The sequence below is a fragment of the Tursiops truncatus genome, chromosome 4 (genome assembly GCF_011762595.2).
Source record: "Tursiops truncatus isolate mTurTru1 chromosome 4, mTurTru1.mat.Y, whole genome shotgun sequence".
Lineage (NCBI taxonomy): Eukaryota > Metazoa > Chordata > Mammalia > Artiodactyla > Delphinidae > Tursiops > Tursiops truncatus.
In genome coordinates, this window is record NC_047037.1 from 45394380 (window position 1) to 45422313 (window position 27934).

A 27934-nucleotide genomic window follows, 5' to 3' on the forward strand; every position below is an offset into this window, starting at 1 on the left:
CCTGCCCCCCAAAAGTCTTTTAATAAATAAAAATGCCCTACACATAAACTGGCAGTCTCCTATTCATGGCAATTTTATGGGAGCAAAGGGCAAGTTCTGCATTGCTGTCCTCAACATTCCAGACTATAACTGGTTCAGAAGAGGAATGTAAGAAGAGAAATAAGAACATGTAAGACCAAATAAGGTTCAGAGGAAAGGGACACAAATAGAAAAAGTAGGGGAAATTTAATATTGCTTGTTCATCAGGAAAAGCCAGAAATGATTCATTCAGGACAGTCATTGGAATGACAATAATATATAAAATAGTTCTTGACATAAGGACTTCAGTTTATAATAAAATTCATTTTATTCCTCTAAAATCCTCTAAAAATGTCACCCACCTTCTTTCTTCCTTTTCTTTGCTCCTTGTTGCTTGGAATTCTTGTAGTTTCTTTTCCATCTCTTGGTTCTCCAACTCTAACTGCACTTTCTCCATTCTCAGTTCTTGAGCATTTCTGGATAAGATTTAAATGCAAAATGTTCATTTGGGGTAAACAAACAAACCCCCCAAAAAGAAAAAAAAAGGCAAAGTAAGTTTATATTATGGTTTGCCCTTAATTAAAATTATGAATAATAAATATGTGAACAACTATTTTAACTACTTCCTTTGTAGTCTTTGAAATATGGTTTCTAAAGTTAGCATTTGCCTTCAATTAATATTCTCCTGAAGCAAGGTATCGCTCCAAATCTTAGACTTTTGTTTTATTACATTGTTAGAGGTCTCAAATCATAATTCATGTTATACATGAGCTATGTCTTTATATATGTACAAATATCCATGACACACAAATAGAAAATAAAATAAAAATTATTTTCTAATTTTCATACTGTCCTTAAAGGATTCAAGTATTAATACTTTGAATCATAGTGTTTAAAATAACTATTCTGTATGGGCAGAATACACATTTTTGCTAAATTAATCATCTTGGAAAACTTCGATAAATTTCTACCTTTATGCCATGTATGTATAATACAAAAAGAGAAAGAGAGAGAAGGGCCTGCTTGGAGCCTATTAGGAAGAAAACACCTATCAAGGGTTTTGGAACAGGGGCCATCAAAGGGATAAATGGGAACTGAGCCAAGCATCACCTATTGTTTCCACTGAAGGAAAGCAACAAGAAGAAAAGTTTCTGAGGACAGAGCAGAGCCCCCTTACAGAATCCTGTACAAGAGCTTTCGTAATAATATCTGAAGTTCATCAAGCTTTTGACACAAGCTATTTTCTTTCTACAATTCTGGTCCCTTGTCAGCATTAGTCACTGAGTCTCTCTTTCAAGAAGTAAACCAACCTAGTTCTCTAGCTTTCATTCTCTATCATGAGTTTAAATCTCTTCCTTCGTTATTTCATTAGTGTCTTATTATAATCAAGCAGTGTGGGCTACTTGGGTATGTGTGCCATGGCAAGGAACCAGAATAAGAATAATGAAGATAAGAGAGGGAAATAATTGAGAGGTGGTGAGCAATCCACCAAAGAGCAAGCGGGCCAAAGATATGTCCCCAAGTGGACAGTCCAGGAAGATGGAAAGCGACAGGAGGCGAAAACTGTCTAGAGCCTTCAGAGAAGCTGGTGAAGATATTGAGAGAGAGAGGCATTATTTTCATTATATCTGTTCCCCAAGGAGTAATTCAGCCCCTACTACAAACAAGCACTCTCATAAGTGATAGGATGTGAGACCCAATGGAGCTTCCATTATAGACAGGAACGTAGACAAACGTGAAGGTAATTGAAGTATAGTATAATGGTGTTTTCATTGGAGAAGTACAGGGAGATACCTGAGCACACAGAAAGGGCACATACCCAGCCCCTGGGGCCGTAGGAACAGTACCTGGTGGAAGTGAAGACTAAGCTGAGTCCCAAGGGATGAAAGGACTTAGCCGGTCAAAGGGAAGTGGTGAGAGCAGTGTTCCAGGAAGAAAGAAAAGTGTGGGTACAAGTAGAAAAGAGTGATGTGTGGGTCCAGGAACTAGAAGTTCCATGTGCCCAGGCATTAAGTGCAGGACGGGGAGAGTGGCAAGAAATGGAACTGCTGAGGTGGACAGTGGCCAGATTATGAAGAGCTGTGTAGGCCATTATGAGGAATTGGGATTTGTATTCTATTAGCAATAAGAATTTTTAAAAGGTTTTGAGAGAATTGAGACTTGATAATACTTGCACTTTAGAAAGTTCACTCTGGCTGTGTAATGGAATATTAATCAGAGGGTGTAAGGCTGAGAGCAAGGCAGCCAGTTAGGAGACTATCTCAGTAATCCTAATAACAGAGAGACTGTGCTGGTCTGACTGGACAGAGACAGTGGAGAGAAAAATGGGAACATTTGAGAAATATAAGAAAATAGAATTAACTGGAGTTGGAGACTGACCAGAAGTAGGTGACTGACCAAGGAAGGGACAAGGAAGGAACCTAAGATAATCTCAAGAGCAACCAGGAGGCCAGTGATGCCACTTCCTGAACTAATTCACTCTGGGGTGGGCTGGGGACACAGTTCAGGATTAGTGGCCCAAAGTCTCAGTGGCCCACAACACTTTCCACATGGCCTCCAGAGGAAGAGTTCAAAAGCACACATGTGATTGTGTCACTTGTTTGCTTACAAAACTTTTGATGTTTTGAAAGTCCCCACTACGGTAGAGGAAGGGGGTGCGACTGAAGAAAAGCAACTGGCCTACTGACCAAGTGGTCAAGTTGATGGTGCAATTCTGTGGGTCTGGAGCAAGACAAAAGATTCTTCCTGGAGACATCCTTAGACACAGAGCCAGAAGGGCAACTAAAGTTGATCCCACAGGGACTGTGTCAACACAACAAATCCAAGAGGCAGAAACAGCCCACAGAAATGGTGTGGAGGCTGGAAAAGAGTAGAGAGGAATTGGAGAACACCAAAACGTAAGACAACATTAAGACAATTGCTGAGACAATGTCAAATAAGAAAGACTTGGAAGAAGGAAAGGGCAAGAAAAGAAACTCCAGAGCAATTACCATAGAATGGGTGTTCCTGCCCTAGTTTCTATGGGTTGTGGTTCACGGGTGGACCAGGGAGACATGCAGGCCAGGGAACAGTGATTCCCCCTCATCTCCAAGATAAATCCCAAACTCCTTAGTGTGGCATACAAGTTAATTTATTAGCTACATGACTTGCCATTCTCACCAATTTTGTTCTATAAATCTTAGTGAACTGGATATGTCTGAAAGTCCCCAGACTATGTGTCTGTGTGCCTTTGAACAAGTTTCACCCAGTAACCACCCAACTAAATGCATCTTTCAGGCAAAGCTTGGAGACCTCCTCACCCCTGGCCTAGCAGTTTGGGCCATGTTCTCATAGCTACCTGTGCTTTAATATCACACCATGTTTCACACTACTTTGTAAATGTAATTTTACTTATTCACATCCTCCACAAGCTACCTGAGGGCAAAGATTGTGACTTTCTTCTTTTGTACCCATTGTTCCTTAGCACAGTGTATAGACTATGTGTACTTAACAAATGTTTGTTGGATGAATGTTCATAGATATATACACACAGACTTAAAACATATCACCAAAATGCATTGTCCCTTCTCTTTTTGCATTAAAAAAGTAAAATTAGTAATACTAGCAATTGGATAGCTCCCCTCCCTACCAAAAACTAGTAAACCTAATAATGATAATGCCATATAACTTTTTCCAGTTGACAAAATGCTTTTCCGCACAGTATCTCAAAAGTAAAGGGAGAATTAGGAAAGCTCTGAAGACACTGAGTACCCACAGGACTATTTATCTGGATCAGGGAACTCAGAAACTAAAATTAAACATTGACAGTCTGCCCCCAACCCATGATGGCTGGCCCTGAATCATATTTGAGAGGAAGGCCTTGGGAATTCCCAGTAACTCTAGATGATCTAAAAGGGAAATGGTATATTGAACCTTCTGGTACCCCTACCATGTCCTGAAATTTCCAGGATACCCAGAATTGCTTGAATCAGGCCAAATGCATCTCCAAGGCAATCTAGGACAGAAGATACCTGTCCTGGGAAAGGTGAATTCAACATAAAGTCCTTTAAAGATGCAAAGTGCAAGGGTAGTTAGTGATTTCTATTCCCTGTTTAAAGGTCTCGTCTCTCACTTTAACAGTCTCCCTAAATTTCAATTTCTTTCAGTTTCTTCAGGGTGATTCTTTTCTAATTTTGTATAAGTGTTACAAAAATATTTGTAACTTTCTGTTGTATTGCTTCAATAGTTGATGAACCCAAGTCGCATAGATTCTTGTGTCATAAGTATTTTTAGTCCTCATTTTTAAACCATTATAGATTTATAATATTTCAAACCTACTCTCTTAAAATAGAGCAATGTGAAGAAAATGGAGAGGAGAATTCACAAAATTTTACTTCAACTCTAAACAGCCTCATATGAAAAGAATACTTTAAATTATAAAATACAGAAACTTTAGCAACTATTCTATTTAAGTAATAAACACATATGCACTTACTTATATTTTAGCTTTACAGAATTTCCAGCTTTTCCCCATGGAAGAACCACAAAATCTTTGGCGTTCATGATTACTATCTTAGTATTGTCTAAAAATTATTGTGATTTGCGGAAACTTCTGAAAAAGTAACAAAGGCAAAAGAATTATGTCAACATAAAGTGGTTAACGTTACAAATTTGAAAATACATATAACTCAGGAAAATTTTTAAACAAGAAAACATTATGAGGGAAAAATCGAATCAATGGTTAAACAACAAGAAATTATTATAAATGATAAATGTATTATGTTATACAAATATTTACATGCTAATATAGTTATAACTATAACATATCTGATGGAACTAAAATTTTGCCAATAATTATATAGCAAAAGACTGTGGAAACTGAAAGTGAAGAATGAATTCCTTAAGACAAATAGAGCACATATTCTGGCTCTTTCTATGATTAAGATTATAACAATATATATCAGGTATTTGTTCCCAGCCAAAAATAATATCCAAAGCTAGGTAGGTAGTGAGAAGAACCTTAGAAACACAATCCAAACTCGAAAACCTTTTTTTTTTTTTAACATATACGGTAATGTAAAATGAGAACTAAGGTATGCAATAATTACCCAAAGGCATTCAAGTATACTCATTTATCAAAGAAAAATTTAATGATGCTCTTTGCCTAAGATCAAAAATTAGCATATTTAGAAAGAATTTTTCAACAAGAAATGAAACAAAAAAGATTTTTTGCCTAACTCCAAGTTAGCCAGAAAATTAAATTATTCAGAACACCCTATTTCCTGAGTATCCCAATTACTCACGGTTCTACAATAATTTACTCTGTAATGCTGAACTGCTGAATCACATGCACAACTATTAGATTTTTATATGAATAAAAATTTCCAAATTCCAAACACTCTTAAATATGAGGCAATATAATAGAGTCCATAGTCATAAATGCCCAAACCATTTGATACCGTCATTTTATATATGTGCTCCCATGTGCTCATAACCCCTGTAAATATTTATTAAGGCTCTGCTATATGCACAGCACTGTACTGAGAGACGTGAAGGAGTCAAGGCCCAAGGAGATCTGTTCTCTGGGCTCAAATAGTGTAGAGTCAAATACGGCATATAAGACCTATATATCAAAGCCATAAAACAAGGTAGGAATTACAAAGGCTATAAAACTTACAGATATAAGAGGGGAGCAAAAGAAGAGAATTCAAGCTGGATAGCACTTAAAGTGGGGCTTTAAGGTGAAGGGGGTTAATATATATAAAGATATGGAGGGGATGAACTTTCCTCACTGCTAGAAGAAAACAGCTCTTGAATGGAGGGGGAAAAGTAGGTATAAACTTGTAGGCTGAGGCCCAATAATGGGTGACATTAAATCCCAAGTTAAAGCATTTGGAATGTGTTCTGTAGCTAATGAGAATCACTGTAACTTTTAGAAGGAGGAACAGGAAATAAGCCTAGAAGGTATGCTCAAAGACTTAAGCAGAGAAGACATCAGAACAGGAGTAATCAAGTGTAAGTCTACTGTGACATTAAAGTCAACACAATCGAATGAATTGAATCTCTGGGAGATTATTTTACAATTCCAATGATGCAACCACTGATCAAAACAGTTTTGGAATGCCTCTTTTGAGACTGTCTGCAGAGTCCATCATATATCCAACAAACACACAAATCTACTTTGCTATACCTCATTCAAAACTAAAAATGATGGTGGCCAGCAGAAGCAACTACTTTGTTCACTCAAATCTAGTTTCAAATTACTCTACCTCCAGAAATCAGATTTAGCCTGAAAGGGTAGATTTTTAATTCCTTAGAGGAAATTCTAAGGGAATTTATTCTCTGAAGAGAATTCCAAAATGGAATTATACAAAATAATTTTATACTGTAAGTAATGTAATGGCTGCATCATAGGACAAAGTATATTTGTGCCTTCAGTCAACAGTTATTTAGCTGCTCCTTTGTGAGCCCTATTGTGGGTACTGAAGTTACAATGGTAAATAAGACATGGTGTCTTCCCTCAAAGGACTCACAGTCAAGGGGAAAACACACAAATAAAGACAATACCTTGCGACATTCTGAAAGAAGAAAGTACTTAGGGGAGATGTCTAACTCAGACTCATTTCTCAACCACCAAGACCTGTCTCTCAAAGCTAAAATCAGTGTCAAAGAAAACCAAAGATACCACAGGAATGAAAAACAAAATTTGGTTTGCTTCTGCCCCTTCTCTGTAGATAAAACCTTTGTCTCATTTCTATCAGAGACTACAAAAGGCACCTTTTAAAAACTTCTAGGACATAGAGTAACAGAGAGTCTATGTATCCCTTTTTGATCTAAATCAGGAAATCCAACAGCTGGACACTCATCTACTGTCAGTAAGTTTTTCGTGAAAAGTTCCATAATGTTATCATTACCATTATCATCAAAAATTAAAATAGGGCTTCCCTGGTGGCGCAGTGGTTGAGAGTCCGCCTGCCGATGCAGGGGACGCGGGTTCGTGCCCCGGTCTGGGAAGATCCCACGTGCCGCGGAGCAGCTGGGCCCGTGAGCCATGGCCGCTGAGCCTGCGCGTCCGGAGCCTGTGCTCCGCAACGGGAGAGGCCACAACAGTGAGAGGCCCGCGTATTGCAAAAAAAAAAATTAAAATAAAAGAATCCCCAAAGTTAATATGTCTGACTAATTAAAATAACTTAAATTGCCTTAACTTCATTTATGCATTGAGATATACAATTTTATATGTGTGTGTACATTATGCATAAAGCTGAACTGATACACAAGGACTGAAATGAATGAAAGAAAAATCTGTAAATTTCATTAGGATGAGATGATTCAGATTTATAGCTCTGCTGATAATGTGATTTAGCCAATAAATAGCCTTATTCAGGGGGCATTTCACTTCACTGAATGCAATTAGTAAGGCTTCTTCTCAATTAAATGTTTTATCAAGCCAAAAACAAAGGCCAATTTTCTTGCATGAAGAAAAAAAGGAAGATTATAATTGTGAGTCACGCTCTTCTGCCTGTTTCCTTTCCTGAAACCAACAGAGAATTAGTCACCGTTCTTGGGACAGCAAGGATATAACAATGTCAGCAGGAAAAATAGCAAGGCACAAAACTTTAGTCACTTAATGGAACCATGGAAATACAGATATACTCTCTGTTATGCAAACCTCATAATTCCATGTGTCCTTTGATCAATAAATTTCTTCTTATAATTGAATACCAAAAGTTCAGTAGTTATTTGGAAAATTTTCTAGTTACCTGATTTATTAGACTGCATCATTTTTGTCCCCAACCTTCTTCTTCCCCAGACACATACACACAATATGACCCAGAACTGCCCATGATGGTTTGAAAGATCCTTCTACATAAGTTCCCATTTTGGGAAAGCAACCCAAGCATCAAGGCCTGCCGCGACAGAATGGAAACAAGGAATTTATGCTCTATAAATCTACAAACTCAGAGTATTCAAGAGCTGCCCTAGGCTCAGAGAATTTATCATCACACCATTGGCAGAATGGGATATTTGGGAAACCACTGTTTTCATATAACTGAAAACTTATCTAAGGTTAGTTGATTCTTCTAACAACCCAGATCATCTTAGAGCTGAAAACTTAAAAGCCAATAAATAAGGATTTTTCTTTACTTTAGCACATACTTTCAAGGGGTCTAATAAGCAAGCTTTTGGGGATGGGTATTTACCATAGTATTTAGAAATCAAAGGCCTAAGCAAGAAATGTTAAATGAAAATGCATTTAATTAAAAATAGTTAAATTGACAAAAGAATTTTAACAGTTTCTCTGCCGGATATAATCCTTATTTTAAATATATATGTGTGTTTATATATATATATATATATATATATATATATATTTTTTTTTTTTTTTAATCTAAGGAAAGAACTAATCTAAGGACACATGGTCCTTAGCATAACATCTTATGCTTGAGTGCCCTACTAAATAAATATATGTCATTTTCTCCTACCATAGACCCTGAAAGTAAATCAGAGATTAACATCCAGGCTGCATTCAATCTTTCAACCAACCAAAATATCTGATAATTAAACACTGCTTCAGGGCACTAAATGGTACCCAAGTCACCCACTTTTTACCTTCTATGTGCCAGTTCCCTTGAGAACAACTGAAAAAGTTTGGCTTTAAATATCAAGGGGCAAGATATCCTTTTAAGATAATTTCTGACTAAAAATGATAAGCAGTTCCATGAAGAATAACAATGGAATATTACTCAGCCCTGAAAAAGAATGAAATAAGGCCATTTGCAGCAACACGGATCGACGTAGAGATTATCATACTAAGTGAAGTAAGTCAGAGAAAGACAAATATCATATGATACCGCTTATATATGGAATCTAAAAAAATGACACAAATGAACTTATTTACAAAACAGAAATAGACTCACAGACATTGAAAACAAACTTGCGTTTACCAAAGGGGGAAGGGTGGGGGAAGGGATAAATTAGGAGTTTGGGATTAAAATATACACACTACTATATACAAAATAGATAACCAACAAGGATCTACTGTATAGCACAGGGAACTATACTCAATATCTTGTAATAACCTATAATGGAAAAGAATATATATATATATAACTGAATTACTTTGCTGTACACCTGAAACCAAGACAACATTTTAAATGAACTATATTTCAATAAAAATTGTTTTAAATAAAATAAAAATGATAAGTGATATTAAAAGATGCTGGGTTTAAGTTCAGAAGACCTTTGTGTTAGAAGGTCTCTGAGCTTCAGTTTGTTTATCCAGTATAAAAAGGTAGGGATTTCCCCCTCCCTAATTTGCAGAATATTGAACAAAAGGTCTCTGATTCGTGGCCTATAAAGGGCTTCAGAGAGTTCAGGGCTAGAGAAGGGGGCAGGCTTAGAAACTACCTTGAGAAGCACATGAGGGGAGCATCAAGGCTCTGCTTTACCCACAGCTGCCCTGATTTCATCTATTTTTACATAATGAGCCTCTGGGTCAGACTTAAAGAAACTCTTCTAGAGCTTAAAAAAGTTTGAAAGGCACAATAATAAAGTAATATATAATTATTATTCTGTATCAACAAAAAACTTTATATGATTATAAAAATACAAGTTTTAAATTTATAAATCATACCTTTTAGAAACCTAAGTCCTTTTATATATTTATAGTTTATTTCTACCATCCATTCTCATACAATCTACTGTTATCCTGGGTGCTCTCTTGTGACTATTTTAGGCATGGGAAAATTAAGGCACCCATCCAAGATTGGTGACAAAGCCAGAAATTACAATTTTATTCTCAGTCCTGTTAGCTCCCCTTAGGATTTAAAATCTAAATTGTTCTACATACTTAAAATAACTAATTCATATCATTCAGATTCTCCCCCGCTTTCATACTCTTAACCTATCATAAAAAGGAAATTTAGAGTAAGAACTCTTTTACCAAAACTATTTTCTAAATTTTACAGCAATTTATTTAAACACCATTGAAACCCTTTTGAGTGTCAGATTGCTCTGTATTTTGCCTCTAAATAGTTCCCCCTAAACACAGGAAAAAAAATACCCAGCTACTCAGCTTGGTACTTAAGATTCTCCATTATCCATTATGCTTTATTTTCCAATTCTCAGCTCACCAAGTTTTATTCTATTCAGTGCCCAGTTCAAAGGCCACCTCTACCATGAAGGTTTCTTCCATCAGAAACGAGCTTCTCTCCTTTAAGGACATAATGTGTATTACACTCACTTGCTACTATATTCTGTCTTGTGTTATTTTTGCTGCTTTACTTATATAGATGTTATTTCCCCAAGTATCCCAGATATTTGAGGGTAGTCCTACCATTGATCTTTGAATCCCTAGCAATTAGCAGAGTGTCTACACATAGTGTACTGTCAATAATAGTGTTCTAGGTTTTAGAATTTAATAGTTTTCTACTGCTTTGAATTTACTGTATAATCAACTCCATGAAAAAAGAATTTAAAACAAACACACCCACTTCAACAAACCTTTTTGTTTTCTTTTTTCCATGTGCTAGGTATCAGGTTAAGCACTGAGGAACAAGGTGAACCAGACAGGTATAGTACTAACCCTCACTAAATTTACACTCTGGTGAAGAAGTAGGAAAAAATTTAAAAGCAAATAAAATAATTGTAGAAAGTATTAAATGTTTTGAAGGAAATAAAGGACCGAGATTCTTTCAAATAATTAATTTGTAATACAACTGGCAATATTATGGGAGGTCAGGGCAGACCTATAGTAGCCTCTAAGATAAGGTGCTAGAGGGAAGTAGAGGTGTGTGCGTTGTGTGTGTTTTCTCATCTTCCATAAGCATACAGTTTACATAGTTTTAATCCTGGGTAGCGATCAACTTTATAGGATTTTTTTTAATGAGTCTTGATAACTCCACAAATAAAATATACATAACTGAACTTATACAGTATATCTAAGCTCCTCTAATGCTGATGGGAGGAAGAATAAAAAATTTCCACAGCTTCAGATTTCTCAGGAATCTGGCACCCCTCACCGTGACCTTTAGGGAGGAGTGGAATTCCAGAATGAAGTGTATGCATGTGGCCGCCCAGGCAGAAAGAAGGCTACAAAAGGTGTGATAATGGTTTGTCAGGGCACCAAATTTTTCAAATAAGACTCAAAAAGACTTCATTCGAGGGTTTCCCTGGTGGTGCAGTGGTTGAGAGTCCGCCTGCCAATGCAGGGGACGCGGGTTCGTGCCCCGGTCCGCGAGGATCCCACATGCCGCGGAGCGGCTGGGCCCATGAGCCATGGCTGCTGAGCCTGCGCGTCCGGAGCCTGTGCTCCGCAACGGGAGAGGCCACAACAGTGAGAGGCCCGCGTACCGAAAAAAAAAAAAAAAAAAAAAAAAAGACTTAATTCGAAAAGGCTGGCTTGTAGAAGGGGTACAAGTGATGTGACGAAGACCCGGTTTCACTGTTTAGGGTTCACCCTCGTTCATGTCTCCATTAGCATTAAGGGCTGGGAAGTCTTTGCTTTGTAAAAAAGACGACTCCCAACTCCGGCAGTCCAGGCCGCTTCCTGCAGCCCGCAGGCCTGGTACTGTGTCGGGCACAAGGCAGGACCTCAACAAACACCCGCTGGGCCGGCGCCCCCAGCTCCCCTGGGGCCCAGTATCCTTTCCCGCCTTCCGGCCCGCTCCCCGCACCACCCAGACCCGGCGTGCTGCCCGCTACCCCGACTGCGAGGCCCGCCGCCACCGCAGCCAGCCGACCCACCTGGAGCCGCCAGATGTATGCGTCACCATCGCCGCCGCATAGAGCTGTCTGGAGCTTCCGCCTTGGTCTCCTTGGTTACCGCGTTACCTCGGTACCCATAGCAACCAGAAGGCTTGGTACTGCGGCGCTCGGCCCGCAGAGGGAGCAAGGGAGCCCTGCAGAGAAGCAGGAAGAGGGAGAGGAGGAGAGGAAGAGAAGGAAAGGGCAGGTGCCGGAAGCTTTGTGCTGGAGTGGGTAACACTTGGCTAACACTTACTGAGCCCCTACCATATTTCAGAAAGTTTGAATAACAACCCAAAATTACAAAGCTAGCAAATGGCAGACGCAAGAATTAACCCAAGTAGTTCAGAACTCCCACATATATACTGTTCAGTCACTCATCAAAGGTCACAATAGGCAAAGTCAGGACTAGAATCTAAGTCTTTGACAAGCCTAGAACTCTCTTTTCCTTATATCAAATACAGGACCCATGGGGGTATGTGAGTTTAAGAGTTGAGAGAGAAAGAGATAAAGAGAGGGGGGAGAGAGAGAGAATATCAACTCACACTTCTCCAAATTTTCCAGAGTGTCACCTGTGGTGAACTTATTTTTGGCTTCCTAAATATGCTGTCGTTTTTAATCTCTGTTTATATATATGCTGCAAGTAGGATGTCTGGTTGGTTCTGCAGTCAGTCAGTCAAAAAAATTTCTATGCTTCTCCACACTGAATCTATCTTGTTACTGGACTAATAATCTCAAGTATTATAGTTATGACACTAACTCTTGCACCACTGCTTTCCACATTAATGTGCCTGCCAATACTCATTTAAGAACACATCAAATATTTTCCCTTGGCAGTCAGCTATATAAGTTTACAACCAGCATGGATAAGAAAAGACAATGATAGTCATGTGGCTATGACTGGGCTTTGAAATGAAGGCAGACCTGAGTTCGAGTCCTGGTCCTGCCACAACTCACCTACTGTGCGACCTTGGGTAAGCTGTTAAGACCCAGTTTAATTGGTTAAATGAGGTAAGGATACGTTTAGTTCACACATGGTGTAACATGGAAGAGTAAATGAAACAATGTATGTTAAGTCTTTGGCACTAAGCCAGGGCAACAGTAGGTGCTAAATATTTGAAAAATATGGTGGTTTTGAGGCTATGGTGGTTACCTTACTGTTCATGGTATAAATTCACCAAGTCTTTCCTTTAAATCTAATACAATGACAACTTTCAAGTGGATGTGTAATACTACTAGAAGTTTCTTGTGCAAGACTGTATTTCTCAGACAGCTGTGCTCTTTGAATGATCAGGAATGGTATTTCCAGTATGCATCCCTTGATTCATTTATTCAACAAATATTTATTGAGAGTCCACTGTTCCAGGTTCTGAAAATACTGCAGTGAAGAAAACATAGCCCCTCCTGCTGTCCATCTTACATTTTACTGCCAGCAGAAAGACAATAAACAAACATATAATTATAGGTCAGGGGCTTTGAAGAATAAGGATCAAGAAATAGAAAATAATTGAGCCCAAATTTAGGTTAGATGATCAGAGAGGTCTCTGAATGCAGGGATAGAGGAAGACGTGGGGCAGTCAGAGCAAGGAACATTCCAGACAGAGGGAACAGTAAACAAACTTCAATTCTGACTCAATCAAGAGCAGTATGTTGCATAAAAACTCTGATCACTTCTGTACAGCACTTTTTTTACTTCAAAAAAGAATTTTTACAATGCATTGACTGGCGCAATAGAAAATTAAACTCATAAAAATATTGTATAAATTATTCTGGCACTTTTCAGAAGCCTTAAATGGACATTATCATACTTATATTTAGGGAAATATCTTAGTTTATGCATACTTATGCAAAACAAAGCAGAGCCAAAAAATAATCCCATGCCAAGTTACATATTAAAGTGCAAAATATGAAGTGCTTGTTTTTCAAAACCATGATTAGTGACAAAATGAAATGAAACATGTAGAAACAGTAACACCTCTAGAGATAAAATATCCTTTCTGCTGAAGCAGAATGCATGTAACTGGCACACCAGCAATTGTGCAAACAGGTTACCACGTCTGTATCAGGAGGACAGTATTCCTGAGAGTTTGGGCAAATCCATGCTTCATTGTGTCAGTCTGAAGACAAGATCTGAATGCAAGTTTTCTGAACTAGAAATTCAATTTAAATAGATAAAAACTAACCATGAAGAAATTGAGAGCACAGACTTACTGAATTCAAAAAAATAACTGCAAGGTCATGCTTAAAAAGACACATTCTCTCTCTCATACACACACACACACACACACACACACACACATACACACACACACACTTCCATTAAGTAAGCCCAGCTCATCAAGTAACCTTATTTTGTACTTGGTAGACACTACCTGGAGGAAAACTGTGGCTGGTCTCAGGACTTTTTAGTCACTCACAGGTAATAAAAGTTCTTAGATGAGTAATAAAAATGTCCAGTCCTGCATAATTGTCAAAACTCTGCATGTGACTTAACATTAAGGCTGTTCTGTTTCACAGTGATTGGGCCTCCTGAATGCAGGGAAGCCCGGAGTCAAGCAACCATTAAGAAAAGCTTGCGTTTTCATTCCTCATCATCCATTCATGTTTCAGTCTTATTGATTGCCTATGTTAGGATCACAGGAAAGGATGGGGGTTAAAACAGGACAGTCTTAACTTGCCTGGTATGCACCTCCCAGGTGTTTAAAGCAGTCCATTCTCCAAAGACCAGTCCACTCCATCCAGTGGGGACTTCTTACCTGCATTGCTCTGGATGCAGGTGGCACGTTCTCCTCAGACCTTTGCTTATGAGCCCCTAGGCATCAAGTGATCATTCTCACTTCTCTCTGCAGGATATCAGTGGTCCTCCTGGAGAGAGTTATAAATGACCCACTTTCTCTTACGTTTTTGCATGTCCCATGTCAGACCTATAGAAACGCTCTTTCATCCTTTGCCCTGCCATGCTGTGGGAACGCAGGACAGCCACATGCTCACCTCTCTTTGGCTCAAACACCAGCAACCCACCAGCCTAACAATTGTACTTCTGACTCCTCAGATGGAGTAAAAAACCAGCCAACTGTGTTCCCAGCTGCAGGGACCCATTGATGTACATCTTACCAGGCTTGAAATGATAGTCAGGGACTGTCAACAGACATTATCCAAAACCTGGAAATAAGTTAAAGGAATAATTACATGTCTCTTCAGATACACTCTAAGAGCCCACTCAAAGGTTATCTTATCCTCTAGGAAAATGTACCTTTGTGTCATCATCTTTTACTAATCATAAAGCTCCGTTTCTGTGAAGTTACATGTTAATCGGTAGGGTTTTTTTCATCTACAATTTTCACATCATTTGCATCTAGATTTTTGAACCATCCTGGTAGTTCCGTCCTCAATGAATAAAAGAAACGTGTAAATTCTATATTCATAGAACATCATATTCTTAACTCTTGAAATTATATTTTGATAGTAGGTACCAAGTCTTCTTCTTCTGAAGCGAGATGGGACACAAGGCAGACCAGAAACTGGCCAAAAGCACTCTTTCAATCTTCACTCCACTCTTGGCTTCTCAAACTTTTTTATAGTTAGAAGTTGATGGTCAGTTCAGGATTGTAAAACAGTTTTCCACCATCTCGCTTTTACACATCCTGAAATTTAGCTTTACTTTGAAATGGGGCATCTGCTTTCTTCATGCCCCGGCAGACACTGACTATGTGTCCTATTACATATGTAGGGGATTTTTCATATTGTCAAGGATAGCCAAGCTTTAGAGGCAGCATAAAATTACAAAAAGATTTCTCAAAAATGTAAATTAGTATGATATAAATATATTTAAATATATCTTAAGGACTAAACTTAAAAAGGAAAAAGAAGAAACTTGTAGTTAGGAGGTGAGATTGTCCTTTTATAATTTTTCTCAGCATTGTAATTTCTGGCTGTCACCTATGACACAGAATTCTTCAGCAAATAAATTTTCCATAACACAAGGCAATGATCACTGATGTTTCAAAAGTGGAGGAGAATCATCAGGGCATATGATAAATTCCTGCTTCCTGCAATGTGCAGTCCTTTCCCAGTTGAAAAATAAATGTATAAGCTTTTTTGGATGGGCATAGTGTTTTTAACCAGCATTTATTCAACACCAGCTCTATTGCAGACACTGCCCTTAAGAGGGACACAAATAGGAACAAAGGCTGTATCTCTGCCCTTGAGGAATCCATTGTCTATTGAGAGAAGTGAGAGATAACAAATAATTAATATGTAATGTAGCAAGTATTATATTCACAAAGTATGGGAGCAAGACGTGTGTGGCATGGCCAGAAGTTCTGGGTGGTTCAAACATACCATGTGTGGCAGGGAGATAGGATAAAAAGCTGTGCTGGGGTCAAATTTAAAAGCACCTCAGACATTACACTGTTCACAATGGAAATTACAAAATTGTTTTTAAAACAGAAATTAATCATCTCAGTATGCTTACAACGGCATCTTTTAAAGATAATTCCGGTGGTAATGTAAAAATAGAGCCAAAGGAGAAAATGGAGACAAAGAGACACGCTTAAAATATGGTTATATTAGTCTGAGATAGAAATGATGAGTCTGGAATAAATCAACGCAGAGGGCACAGGCCAAAGATAATAGATTCAAGGGGATTTCATAAACTCCAACAGGATTTGAAGACTGAAGAAACGTGGTTGTCGAAGAACAGGGAACAGTTCACAGAGTGCGGATTGAAGAGATGGCACAGAAATGAGTTCAGTTTTGAAGTTTTTACTTTTGAGATAGCAATTGGAAATAATAAAAAGTAAAATATAGGTCAAGTTGTTGGGAAAGTGATGGGGTTGGCCGTGTATATTAGAGTGTCATCAGCGTATATAGAGTAACCAAAGCTAAAGGAGGAGTTTTGAAAACGTCCCAGGAGCCTTCAAAAAACTATGGAGGAAGGCTTCCCTGGTGGCGCAGTGGTTTAGAGTCCGCCTGCCGATGCAGGGGACACGGGTTCATGCCCCGGTCCGGGAAGATCCCACATGCCACGGAGCAGCTGGGCCCGTGAGCCATGGCCGCTGTGCTCCGCAATGGGAGAGGCCACAACAGTGAGAGGCCCGCGTACCGCAAAAAAAAGGGGGAAAAAAAAAAAAAAAAACTATGGAGGAGGTGGTTTTGAGTGAGACATTCATCCGACATTGCTAAAATAGACGGGTATGAAACTCATACTTGGCCTTTTTTATCCAGTAGTGTTCATTGCAAGGTCCTCACAAATGAGCATGACACCCTGAATGAATTTATTAATGTGATCCTCATTTATTTTCACTGTCATTCATATATTTACCACTGAGAAGCATGGACTACATAAGTGGTAAAAAAAAAAAGAACTGGCATTGGTCCCTGAAACATGTGTTGCCAATACAAATACACTTACATACAACTTAGGTAAACAGGTTCAGAGTAGATGAAGATAGAACTCAGATGAACTAGAAAGACACTTTATTTGAACATAACATTATGTTCTTTCTTTTTTTTTTTTTTTACTATATCCTCTAATTTAATATGAGGTTAGTATTTCTTGGTTCCATCCAGAGATGAATAAACACCTATAGTGCACCAATAATCTGACCCTCGTTTCCCTCCCTTTGCCTGGCAGCAATCTGTGAGCTTTGGCAGCCATGTTTTCCTGCACTACCCAGCCCACACTTGTAATGATTTAGTGGACAGAGTCCATAAATAAGTGAATAAATTCAAACAACATTCTTTCTCGTGAGAATGTATATTTGAGACTGAGAGAGTGATTCTTGGGTTAACAATATTCTGCCATGTCGACTAGAAAAAGAAAAACAAAAAAAAAACGGAAGAAAGGACAAAAGTAATTTTAAAAAGGAAGAAGGGAGAGAATTTTATGGAAGCTTTCCCTTTCCTGAGGACTAGCTACATTCTAGCCTTTGGGTTCCATGATACACTCTTACATCCTTAAAATAAATTTCCCTTTGTTACTTAAACTGGCATGGCTTGATTTCAGTTGTACAGAAAAAAGAATCTTGACTAAGACGACTGTCCGAATTGTAATACTAAAGTAACTTCCTTTATAAGGCAAGTCCAAAGTTAGATTCCCAGAGAATTATTTTAAACAATGGTTGAACATTAATCTATGTCTCTCATAATTTTAAATTAATATTCCTACATATACAAAGATAGGAAGGTCATTTGGCATTCTTTTGAAGCCATTCTATCAAAAAAAAGGTAAAATCTCTTGTTTATTTTTTAATCAGCTTAATTTCTTGGTTTATTTACTTTAAGTGTAGCTGTGCTAGTTTTGCTAGCAGGCAGTTATTTATAATTGATGTAGCTTTAGGGAAAAGCTAACCTTAAAAAGAAAAAGGCTGGCATTTCAGAGAAAAAGACATTCATTTTGATCCTTGACAAGTTTTAATAAGTGTATCATACTGTCTTCTTGAGATTTATGCACTGTTAGCTGTAGTTCATTTGGAAAATTTGCATTTTTTCTCTTATGCACTCAAGCTGGGAGGCACAAAACAAGAGTTATAAGGTTTGTTTGACATGAGATGTCTAACAGTAAATTTCTTTCATCAACTTTATTCTACAGCTCTGATCCCCAAGGGCATATTTTTCAGCATATTTTGTGAAATATTTTATAACAGCCTTACCTTTTGCAGAAGTTGCTCCCAAAGCATTCCAAAGGAGCTGTTACAACTCTCTCCACTATAGAACAAACTAGATTTACCATTCTTATGCCCACTGTGAGTTAACATGACCTATGTATCCATCTTCACATTAATTCAGAAAACCATACGCATCTAATGTAGCCAGCTTTCACGAAGGTGTAGACATTCACCAAATACTTCTTGAGGACCTATTATGTCCCAGTTACTTGGATAAATAATGGCTACAATGATGAACAAGACAGATTTGCATTCTGTCCTTGCAGAAAAGACAGTTTAGATGGGAGGTACAGACAAGAAACTCAGAATATTAACTACTAAAACTGTATGAGAAATAACAGTCTAGAAGCAAAGAGGAAGGAACCTAACCCAACAGCTGAGGTTCAAGAAAGGTTTCTTAGCCTAAGTGATGCCCTATCTGGTTTTGGCCCAGTTGTTGAGTAAGAGCTCCAGACTGGTTTGGAGAAATGGGTGAAATTAGGGGGTATTCTGGGTAGAAAAAAAAGCATAGGCAAACATCCCCACGATGAGTTAGAATATGGTTAAGTTTAGAGAATCTAAAAACGTCCAGCATTACTGAAACTTGAAAGGGACTTAGGAGAAGTGGGGAAGAGGGAGAAAAATAGTGACAGTCACACAACTTTGGCAAAGGGGAGAATAAAAGCCCATTGCTACAGTCAGGCAGATACTAGTGGCCTAGGACAAGATAGCACGATTAAAAGAAAGTTTAAGGATTCAATATTTATATGAAAAATTCATCAGTGGACTTGGAATTGATTAGATGAGAGGCTGAGGAATAAAGGGTGATCCTTAGTATCTATGGACCTGAAGATAGCATTTTTGTATTTATGTTCATGAGAGATATTGGTCTGTAGTTTTCTTTTCCTGTAATGTCTTTTTCTGGTTTTGTTATAAGGACAATGCTGACCTCATAGAACGAATTAGGAAGTATTCCCTCTGCTTCTATCTTCTGAAAATAATTGTACATGATTGATATAATTCCTTCCTTAAATGTTTGGTGGAATTCACCAGTGTATGCATTTGGGCCTGGTGCTTTCTGTTTTAAAAGCTTATTAATTATTGGTTCAGTTTATTTAATAGATATAGGCCTGTTCAGATAGTCTATCTCTTCATATGTGTTGGCAAATTGTGTCTTTCAAGAAATCAGTCAGTTTCATCTAGGTTATTAGATCTGTGGACACCGAGTTGTTCTCTCATTTTGCCTTAGGTGGCTTGGATAGAAGCTTATTGATTTTATTGATCATTTCAAAGAATCAGCTATTGGTTTCATTTATTTTCTCTATTGATTTCCTGTTTTCAATATTATTGATTTCTGCTCTAATTCTTATTTCTTTTCTTCTGCTAACTTTGGATTTAATTTTATCTTATTTTTCTAGTTTTCTAAGGTAGAAACTTAGGTGACTGATTTTAGATCTTTTCCCCTAATGTATGTATTCAATACTATAAATTTCTCACCTTAGCATTGCTTTCACTGTCCCACAAATATTGATAAATTGTGTCTTCTTTTTTATTTCGTTCAAAATATTTTTTCATTTCTCTTATATTTCTTCTTTGACCCTTGTGTTATTTAGAAGTGTGTTGTTTAATCTTCAAGTATTTGGAGACTTTCCAGCAATCATCCTGTTATTGATTTCTAGTTTAGTTTCATTATGATCTGAGAGCAGACACTATATGATTTCTATTATTTTTGTTACTGTGTGTTTTATGGCCTAGAATGTGCTCTATCTTGGTGAAAATCCATGTGAGCTTTATAAGAATGTATACTCGGCTCTTGTTGGATAAAGTAGTCTATTGATGTACTTTATATCCAGTTGATTGATGGCATTGATGACTTCAACTCTGTCCTTACTGATTTTCTGCCTGTTGGACTTGTCCATTTCCAATAGAGGAGTGTTGAAGTCTGCAACTATAATAATGAACTTACATATTTCTGCTTGCCATTCTTCCAGTTTTTGCCTCACATATTTGAACACTGTTGTTAAATATAATATATAAATATTAAGAATTGTTATGTCTTCTTGGAGAACTGATCCCTTTATCATAAGGCAATGTCCCTCTTTATTCCTGATAACTTTCCTTGCTCTGAAGTCTGCTCTGTCTGAAATTAATATTACTTCTGCTTTCTTTTGATTAGTGTTAGCATGGTTTATATTTTTCCATCCTTTTACTTTTTTGTATATGGGTCTTTATTTTAAGGTGAGTTTCTTTTAGACAATGTATAGTTGGATTTTGGTTTTTGATCCACGCTGACACTCTTTTAATTGGTCCATTTAGACCATTGGTATTCAAAGTAATTATTGATATAGTTAAATTAATGTCTACAAATTTGTTACTTTTTTCTTTTTTTTTTTTTTGCTCTTGTTCTTTATTATTTTTATCTTCCACTTTTTTCTGGTTTTAATTGAGCACTTTCCATGATTCCATTTTCTCTCTTCTCTTAGTATGTTAGTTTACCTTTCTTAAAATGCTTTTTAGTTGTTGTCCTAGTATTTATCATATACATTTAGAACTAATCCAAGTCCACCTTCAAATAACACTAAACTGCTTCACAGATAGTATGAGTACCTTATAATAACAAAATAATCCTAATTCTCCCCTCACCTCTATTATATCACTGCTATCATTCACTTCATTATATATACATATGAATATATATATATATATATATATACAACATTGAATACATTGTTGCTATTATCATTTTGAACAAACTGTTGTCTGTTAGCTCAATTGAGAATAAGAAACATAAAAGTTTTTCTTTTATCTTCACTTATTCCTTCTCCAGTGTTCTTCCTTTCTTTGTGTAGATCTGTTTCTGACCTATACCTTTTTCCTTCTCTCTAAAGAACTTTTTTAAAACATTTATTTCAAGAAAGTCTACTAGAAACAAATTCCTCAATTTTTGTTTATCTGAAATATTCTTTACTCCTCCTTCCCTCCTGAAGGATAATTCTATGTTAACTCTTAAATTACAGAATTCTAGGTCAGTGGGATGTTTTTCTCAACACTTTAAATATTTCATTTCACTGTCTCCTGGCTCACATGGTTTCTAAGCAGAAATCTGTCTTTACTCCTCTCTAGGTAAGGTGTTTCACCCTCTGGCTTCTTTATCTTTGATTTTTTTTTATAATTTGAGAATGATATGCCTAGGTAAAGTTTTTGGCATTTATTCTGCTTCATCCTCTCTGACCTTCCTAGATCTGTAGTTTGGTGTCTGACATTTATTTGGGCAAATTCTCAGTCATTATTGTTTCAAATATTTCTCTCTTTCTTCTCCTTTTGGTATTCCCAGTGCATGTATGTTACACCTTCTGTAGTTGTCCCATAGCACTTGGATATTCTGGGTTTTTTTAGGCTTTAATCTATTTGTTTTTCAGTTTTGGAGGTTCCTATTGAGATATCCTCCTGTTCAGAGACTCCTTCTTCAGCCATGTACAGTCCACTAATAAGTCTATCAAAGGCATTCTTCATTTCTGTCCCAGTGTTTTTGATTCCTTGATTCTCCTTGATTCTTTCTTAGAATATCCATCTCTCTGCTTACATTGCCCATCTGTTCTTGCATGATGTCTTTTTTATTCATTAAAGCTCTCAGCATATCAGTCATGCTTTAAATCCTCTGAACTGATAATTCCAACATCCCTGACATATCTGGGTCTGGTTCTGATGCTTGCTTTGTCTCCTTGAACTATGCTTTTTGCCTTTTAGTATGTCTTGTAATGTTTTTCCTGAGAGCAGGGCATGATGCACTCGGTAAAAGGAACTGGTGTAAGTAGGCCTTTAGTAATGTACTGAAAGGTGTGGGAAGAGGGGAAATGTTCATTTTATGACTAAGTCTCAGTCCTTTAGTGAGCCTAAGCCTCTGGACTGCGATCTTCCCATATGCTTCTCAGTTGTTCCACCTCCCCTTCAGCTGGGACAGAATGACTGAAGCAAGTTGGAGTTGGGTATTTCCCTTCCCCCAGGTCAGTTAGGCTCTGCTAAAACCCCAGCAGGTTAGACTCTGATTAAATAATTTTTGCTAAGGGTGAATCTTCTGAAGAAGAACAGAAAGCTCTGGTATATTTAAAAACAATTTTTTCCCCTCCCCTTGCCAAAAGCATAAAGGGTTTTCCTCCAATATTCACTGTGAGAACCTGGTAGAATTTCAGGAGGCAAAACACACAAAAGTGTGCGGTCCCTCCAATGACTGGGTCCTTCTGGAGTTCTTAACTTTGTGAGTTGTCTACACTGCACCTCCTTCAATTCTTCCATTACAGTTCAGGTTTCTTGGCCCTGGCACTGGTTCCCAAGGACATTTCTGGTCCAGAAAGTTGTGATTCTCTGTATTTGCCTATGGGTCTCTATAATTTGGAGGCAGTGGTTGGCCCTGTGACCTCACTTCTCTTGCGGATCTAAGAAGCACTGCTGATTTTTTCAGTTTATTCAGCTTTTTACTTGTTGTTAGGACTGAATGGTGACTTCCAACCTTCTTGCCAGTAGAAGCTCACCAGACCAGAAACCAGAATCCTATGTTTGTTTTTTTAATAGTTCATATGAGACAATCATAAAAATTTGCAAATCTTAAACTTGCATTTACTTCATAGTGAGTTTAAATATTTTCTAATGGCCATTTGTATTTCTAGTTCTGCAAAGTGCTTCTTTTCAACATGATTGATTTTTAATTGTTACCATTTGGTCTCTACTGTAAATAAGGTCATCTTTTCTTTCACCCAAATTATTGAGATATATACTTAAAATGTAATACAATAGATTACACACATTTTAAGTTTACAGCCAATGAGTTTTAACAAATGTGTACATGTAACTACCACTAAAATCAAGATAGAGAAAATATATATCATCCCCAAAAAGTTCCTGCTTGCCTCTTTGCAGTTAATACCCCCAAACAATCACTGGTCTGCTATCTTCCACTGTGGAATAATTTTTCCTGTTCTAGAATTTATTATAAACATAAAGTTTGTTCTCTTTTGTGTAAATCTTCTTTCACTCAGCATAATGTTTTTGAAATTTTTCCATGTTGATGTGTATATCAGCAATTTGTTCCCTTCTGTTGCTGAGAACTATTTCACTGGATAGATATACCACAATCTGTTTATACACTCACCTTTTAATGGATATTTAATTGTATCTAGTTTTTGTCTCTTACAAATAAAGTTACTATAAATACTTATGTGAAAGCATGAGAGTTCAATTTGCCACCACTTCTTTTATGGGCATGACCTGGAAATTGTATGTATGCCTTCCGTCTATATCCTATTAAACAGGGCTTGGTCATGTGACAACACCTGGCTGTGAGGGAAGCTGGAAATATAGTCTGTATCTGGGAGACCAGGTGTCTGTCTAAAACTCAGGGTTTCTATTACAATGGAAGAAAGTCAAGATGGAAATGTCAGGGATTGTCTTCATGCAAAGGGGAGAAGTCTAATCTGGCTTCTAGATTTTGGATGGGTGTTGGTGCCATTATCTGATTTGACATTTAAGTGGATGGATGAGTAAACTGTTCACTATAACACTCTGATATATTTCCAGCACTGATCAAAGCTGAGAATATAAATTTGGGCATCATCAACATATGGATGGAATTTAAAGCAATAGGATGAGATAAGAGTCCCTAGGGAGTAAGTGTAAGATATGGTTTCTATCTGATGATGCAATGATTTCACCAACTGCTTTCAGAGCCCAAAATATAACTATCGCTAGCAGAAGACTAGTTAGCCTAAAACAAAACAAAACAAAAAATCCTTTTACCTGGTAATATAGTAAACTACTTAAGGATTACATTTCCCAGACTCTCTAAAAGGTAGGTGTGGCTGTATGACTAAATTCTTACCAACAGAATGTGAGTGAATCTCCAGTCTGGATGCCCATCCCCAGACAGACTCTTCTATAAAAGGAAAAACTAACTTCTTTCCTATTTAAAGCCACTATATTTGAATTTATTTTTAGCAGCTTAAGTTTTTATTTTCAGGATCAGATGGCCAGATTTAATAAATAATATTAAAATTTGTCAAAGGCAATGAGTAAAAAAATTGGGATACTGACAAAAATTCACTATGAAGTCAGGAAGTTGTAGACCTGGTGTTTCTTTTATTAAGTTCTGAGGACCTTTTCCATCAGGATCACCACAGATCCTTCTTATTTTTTCCAATACAGATTTTGGGCGTCCACCTTGGATTTACTGACTCTGTCTCCTAGAATCTTCATTTTAATAAGTTCCATAACTGACTTGATATAAAATTTTTGAAAATCAACTTTATAGAAGGACATTAGAGCACTATTTTCCTCCCTCCTCAAGTAAATTAAATATAACTTTGTAGTAAGGATTTGTCCTTGGGGTAGAAAATTTATTTTACTGTAACAATAGTCAGGAACTGGTCTATCAGATTACTGTAGCAGCTTAATTTTTAACTGATTCAAGAAGTATATCCAATTATTTCTTATGCTAAACTAAATGAATCTCCACTGCCACTCATTTTATTCATTCTTATTGATTTTATCACAATCTTGGGATTTTTTTTAGCATTATTTATTTGGGTTTAGTTTTCAAAAAGTATCAGGTTGCTAGTATTTCTAAACTGCTCCAAGAAATAAAGATACTACCTTAAAGAATATTAATGAATATTTTCTTCCTATACCTGCAATTCTTTCCAGTCATTGCCTCAATTAATTTTTGATGCTAAAGTTTAATAAATAATATTAAAATTTGTCAAAGGCAATTAGTTTAAAAAAAGATAGCTAATGTGGTTGTCCTCATTTCACTGAAGAGGAAACTGAAGTAGAGATATAATTTGCCTATAAGGAAACCAAATTAATGGAGAAGGTGGAAGTAAAATGCAATTACCTCACTTCTGTCTTTATTGAACTATTGAATTACAAGTCACAACCAATTAAAAACATGATGTAAGAGCTAAGCAGTATAACCTGTTTATCATGTAAACTATGGGCCCCAAAAAACTGCCCATTAGCAGTTTGTAAAATGTTTCTTTTAGTGAATTTTATTGACCTTTTTCACTATTAAGTTTACATAGATATACATAGATATAGACAGATAGGTGAAGATGTAGAAACTATTTTTAAAATAGAAAATATATTCACTCCAAATTTTCCACACTTATCAAATCTGTTTATATCTGGATGTATTTTTTCCAGCCCTTTCTCCATCCATATCACTAATCATTTAATTTTCACATAATTGTGATCAAATATAAATTCAGATGGCATCTAAAAAACATAGTGTTTCTCAGCACAAGTGAAATTCAACAGAAATCCATTGGGTGGAGTTGTACTATAGCTTAACATTTCGAAGTATTTCTCAACTGTGTCTTTTTAACTTTTTCTCCAGTCTTTATATAGCTTATGGCTAAGCAATATTTGCTATTTGAAGACCTAAAAAATATTTTATTCCAACTAGAAATTGTTTGGAGATTATTGGTTTAGGCATTATTCTCTTTTCAGATTGTGTCTAATACAAGTCACATGCAATTTAGAATTTAATAATCCTGTCAAAGAATATAGTTGCTTATTTTCCAAAAAATATGCAGATTAATGAGATTAAATAGAAAATAACAACTGCCTTGGTAAAAAAAAAAAAAATGCTGCTCTGTCTTTTCACCTCTCAAACTCATGTTTTTTCTGCCATCAAAAAAGACAGGTAGGGGCTTCCCTGGTGGCTCAGTGGTTGAGAGTCCGCCTGCCGATGCAGGGGACACAGGTTTGTGCCCCGGTCTGGGAGGATCCTACATGCCGCGGAGCGGCTGGGCCCGTGAGCCATGGCCGCTGAGCCTGCATGTCCGGAGCCTGTGCTCCGCAACGGGAGAGGCCACAACAGTGAGAGGCCCGCGTACCGCAAAAAAAAAAAAAAAAAAAAAAAAGGTAAGCATCTGATATTCCAGCTCCTCTGAGACAAAATGCTACGTACACCAAATAGGCAAGGTTTCATTAATGTTCATCCATTCTAATACATGCTACAGAAAGTTGCCAAAAGTTTTACATATTCTTGAGGAACAAGCTCTCAAAAAAGTTTTGTACCTGCATACACAATCAGGTTAATCTCTCTCTGGCAGAATTTCGGACTTAAGTGTGCATTAATATCAAGGACCCAATCTTAGAAATTCTGATTTAGCCATAAGAGGTGGATCTCAAGAATTTCACAGGTACCTGCAATAGTCCAAGGATCACATGTGAAAGCACCACCCTGAGGGAAGAACAAAGAAGATGGGGACTTGGCCTCAGTTAGTTCTCAGTCTTGAGCCATGGGAGGAAATAGAGGCATATTAAAACTGGCCTGTGACTCAATTAACCCTCCAATTCCGTTCATTCATCTTCTGAAGGAAGAAACAAAATTTTCTCACTTGCTCCCTAGGGTTCATTCCCCAGCCCTCTCAAAAATGCACCAGCTACTTAAGTCATTTAGAAGAATGAAGGCCAAGACTGTAGTGGGAAAATGATGAGATATAGGAATTTACAGATTGTTCTAGATAAGTATTTTCTTTGATTCGTTAGGAATTACTAAAATTCTTTCTTAGGAAAAGATAATGTTCTTGAATATTCTGCTTTTTTTTCTCACAGTTTGTATATAATGGTTATCAATTTTGGTCCTAGCTGATTTCACAAGTAGTACTGGTCTTTTTATGCAGGAATAAGGTTGTGAATTTTCTTTTGCTGGGTATGCAGTAAGTATAGGCAGGATTACTAGTGTTAGAAAGCAGCCTGGCACCATGGAAAGATCATAAAGGATCCTGAGAACTGAATTTGAATCTTAATTCCATACGTAGTAGCTGAGTAAAAAAGGGGTAGGTTCTTGACATCCATGAGTTTCAGATTTGTAAAATATCAATAATAGTGCTTTAACAACTTCGTCATGATGGTTGTGATGAAGTTCTCAAGAGAGCAAATAATAAAAATACTTTGTAAGCTGTGAAATATTTTGAAAATCACAATAACCTTGTTTCTAACAACATATTCACACTTACAAGTCATTATCCAAAAGACCACTGGCTGTAAACTATGCATATGAATTGAAGGCTGGGAGTCTGTCAAAATGTTCATCAATGAATAAGTAAATCAACACTGAGCACCCTTTCTGTTTTCAGTGCAATGTCAACTCTGATACAGCCATTAAAGATATATTCCTCATGGGCTTTCCTGGTGGCTCACTGGTTGAGAGTCAGCTTGCCAATGCAGGGGACACAGGTTCGAGCCCTGGTCTGGGAGGATCCCACATGCCGCGGAGCAACTAGCCCCGTGAGCCACAACTACTGAGCATGCGCGTCCGGAGCCTGTGCTCCACAACAAGAGAAGCTGCGACAGTGAGAGGCCCGCGCACCGTGATGAAGAGTGGACCCCGCTCGCCACAGCTAGAGAAAGCCCACGCACAGAAACGAAGACCCAACACAGCCATAAATAAATAAATAAATAAGAACCTATTCTAAAAAAAATAAAAGATATATTCCTCATGGTCCAGGTGATTACAATAGAATTACAGAATATTAGAGTGAGAGACA

General features: G+C 37.3%; 1 protein-coding gene across 3 annotated transcripts in view; it reads right to left on the reverse strand.

Annotated features, from left to right (window-relative positions):
* The window catches only part of ZBBX (zinc finger B-box domain containing), a 112041-nt gene extending 100197 nt beyond the window's left edge, over window positions 1–11844 (reverse strand). For 2 of the 3 annotated variants that reach the window (XM_073803870.1, XM_073803869.1), the window contains exons 1-3: window positions 11743–11844; window positions 4493–4609; window positions 381–494 (exon numbers count right to left, since the gene is read on the reverse strand). In XM_073803870.1, coding sequence (XP_073659971.1) covers window positions 381–494; window positions 4493–4560 — 182 coding nt within the window. In that variant the 5' untranslated portion in view covers window positions 4561–4609; window positions 11743–11844. The remainder of the gene's footprint in view (window positions 1–380; window positions 495–4492; window positions 4610–11742) is intronic. The other variant, XM_019946309.3, reaches the window with a different exon arrangement.
* Window positions 11845–27934: the final 16090 nt, after the last annotated feature.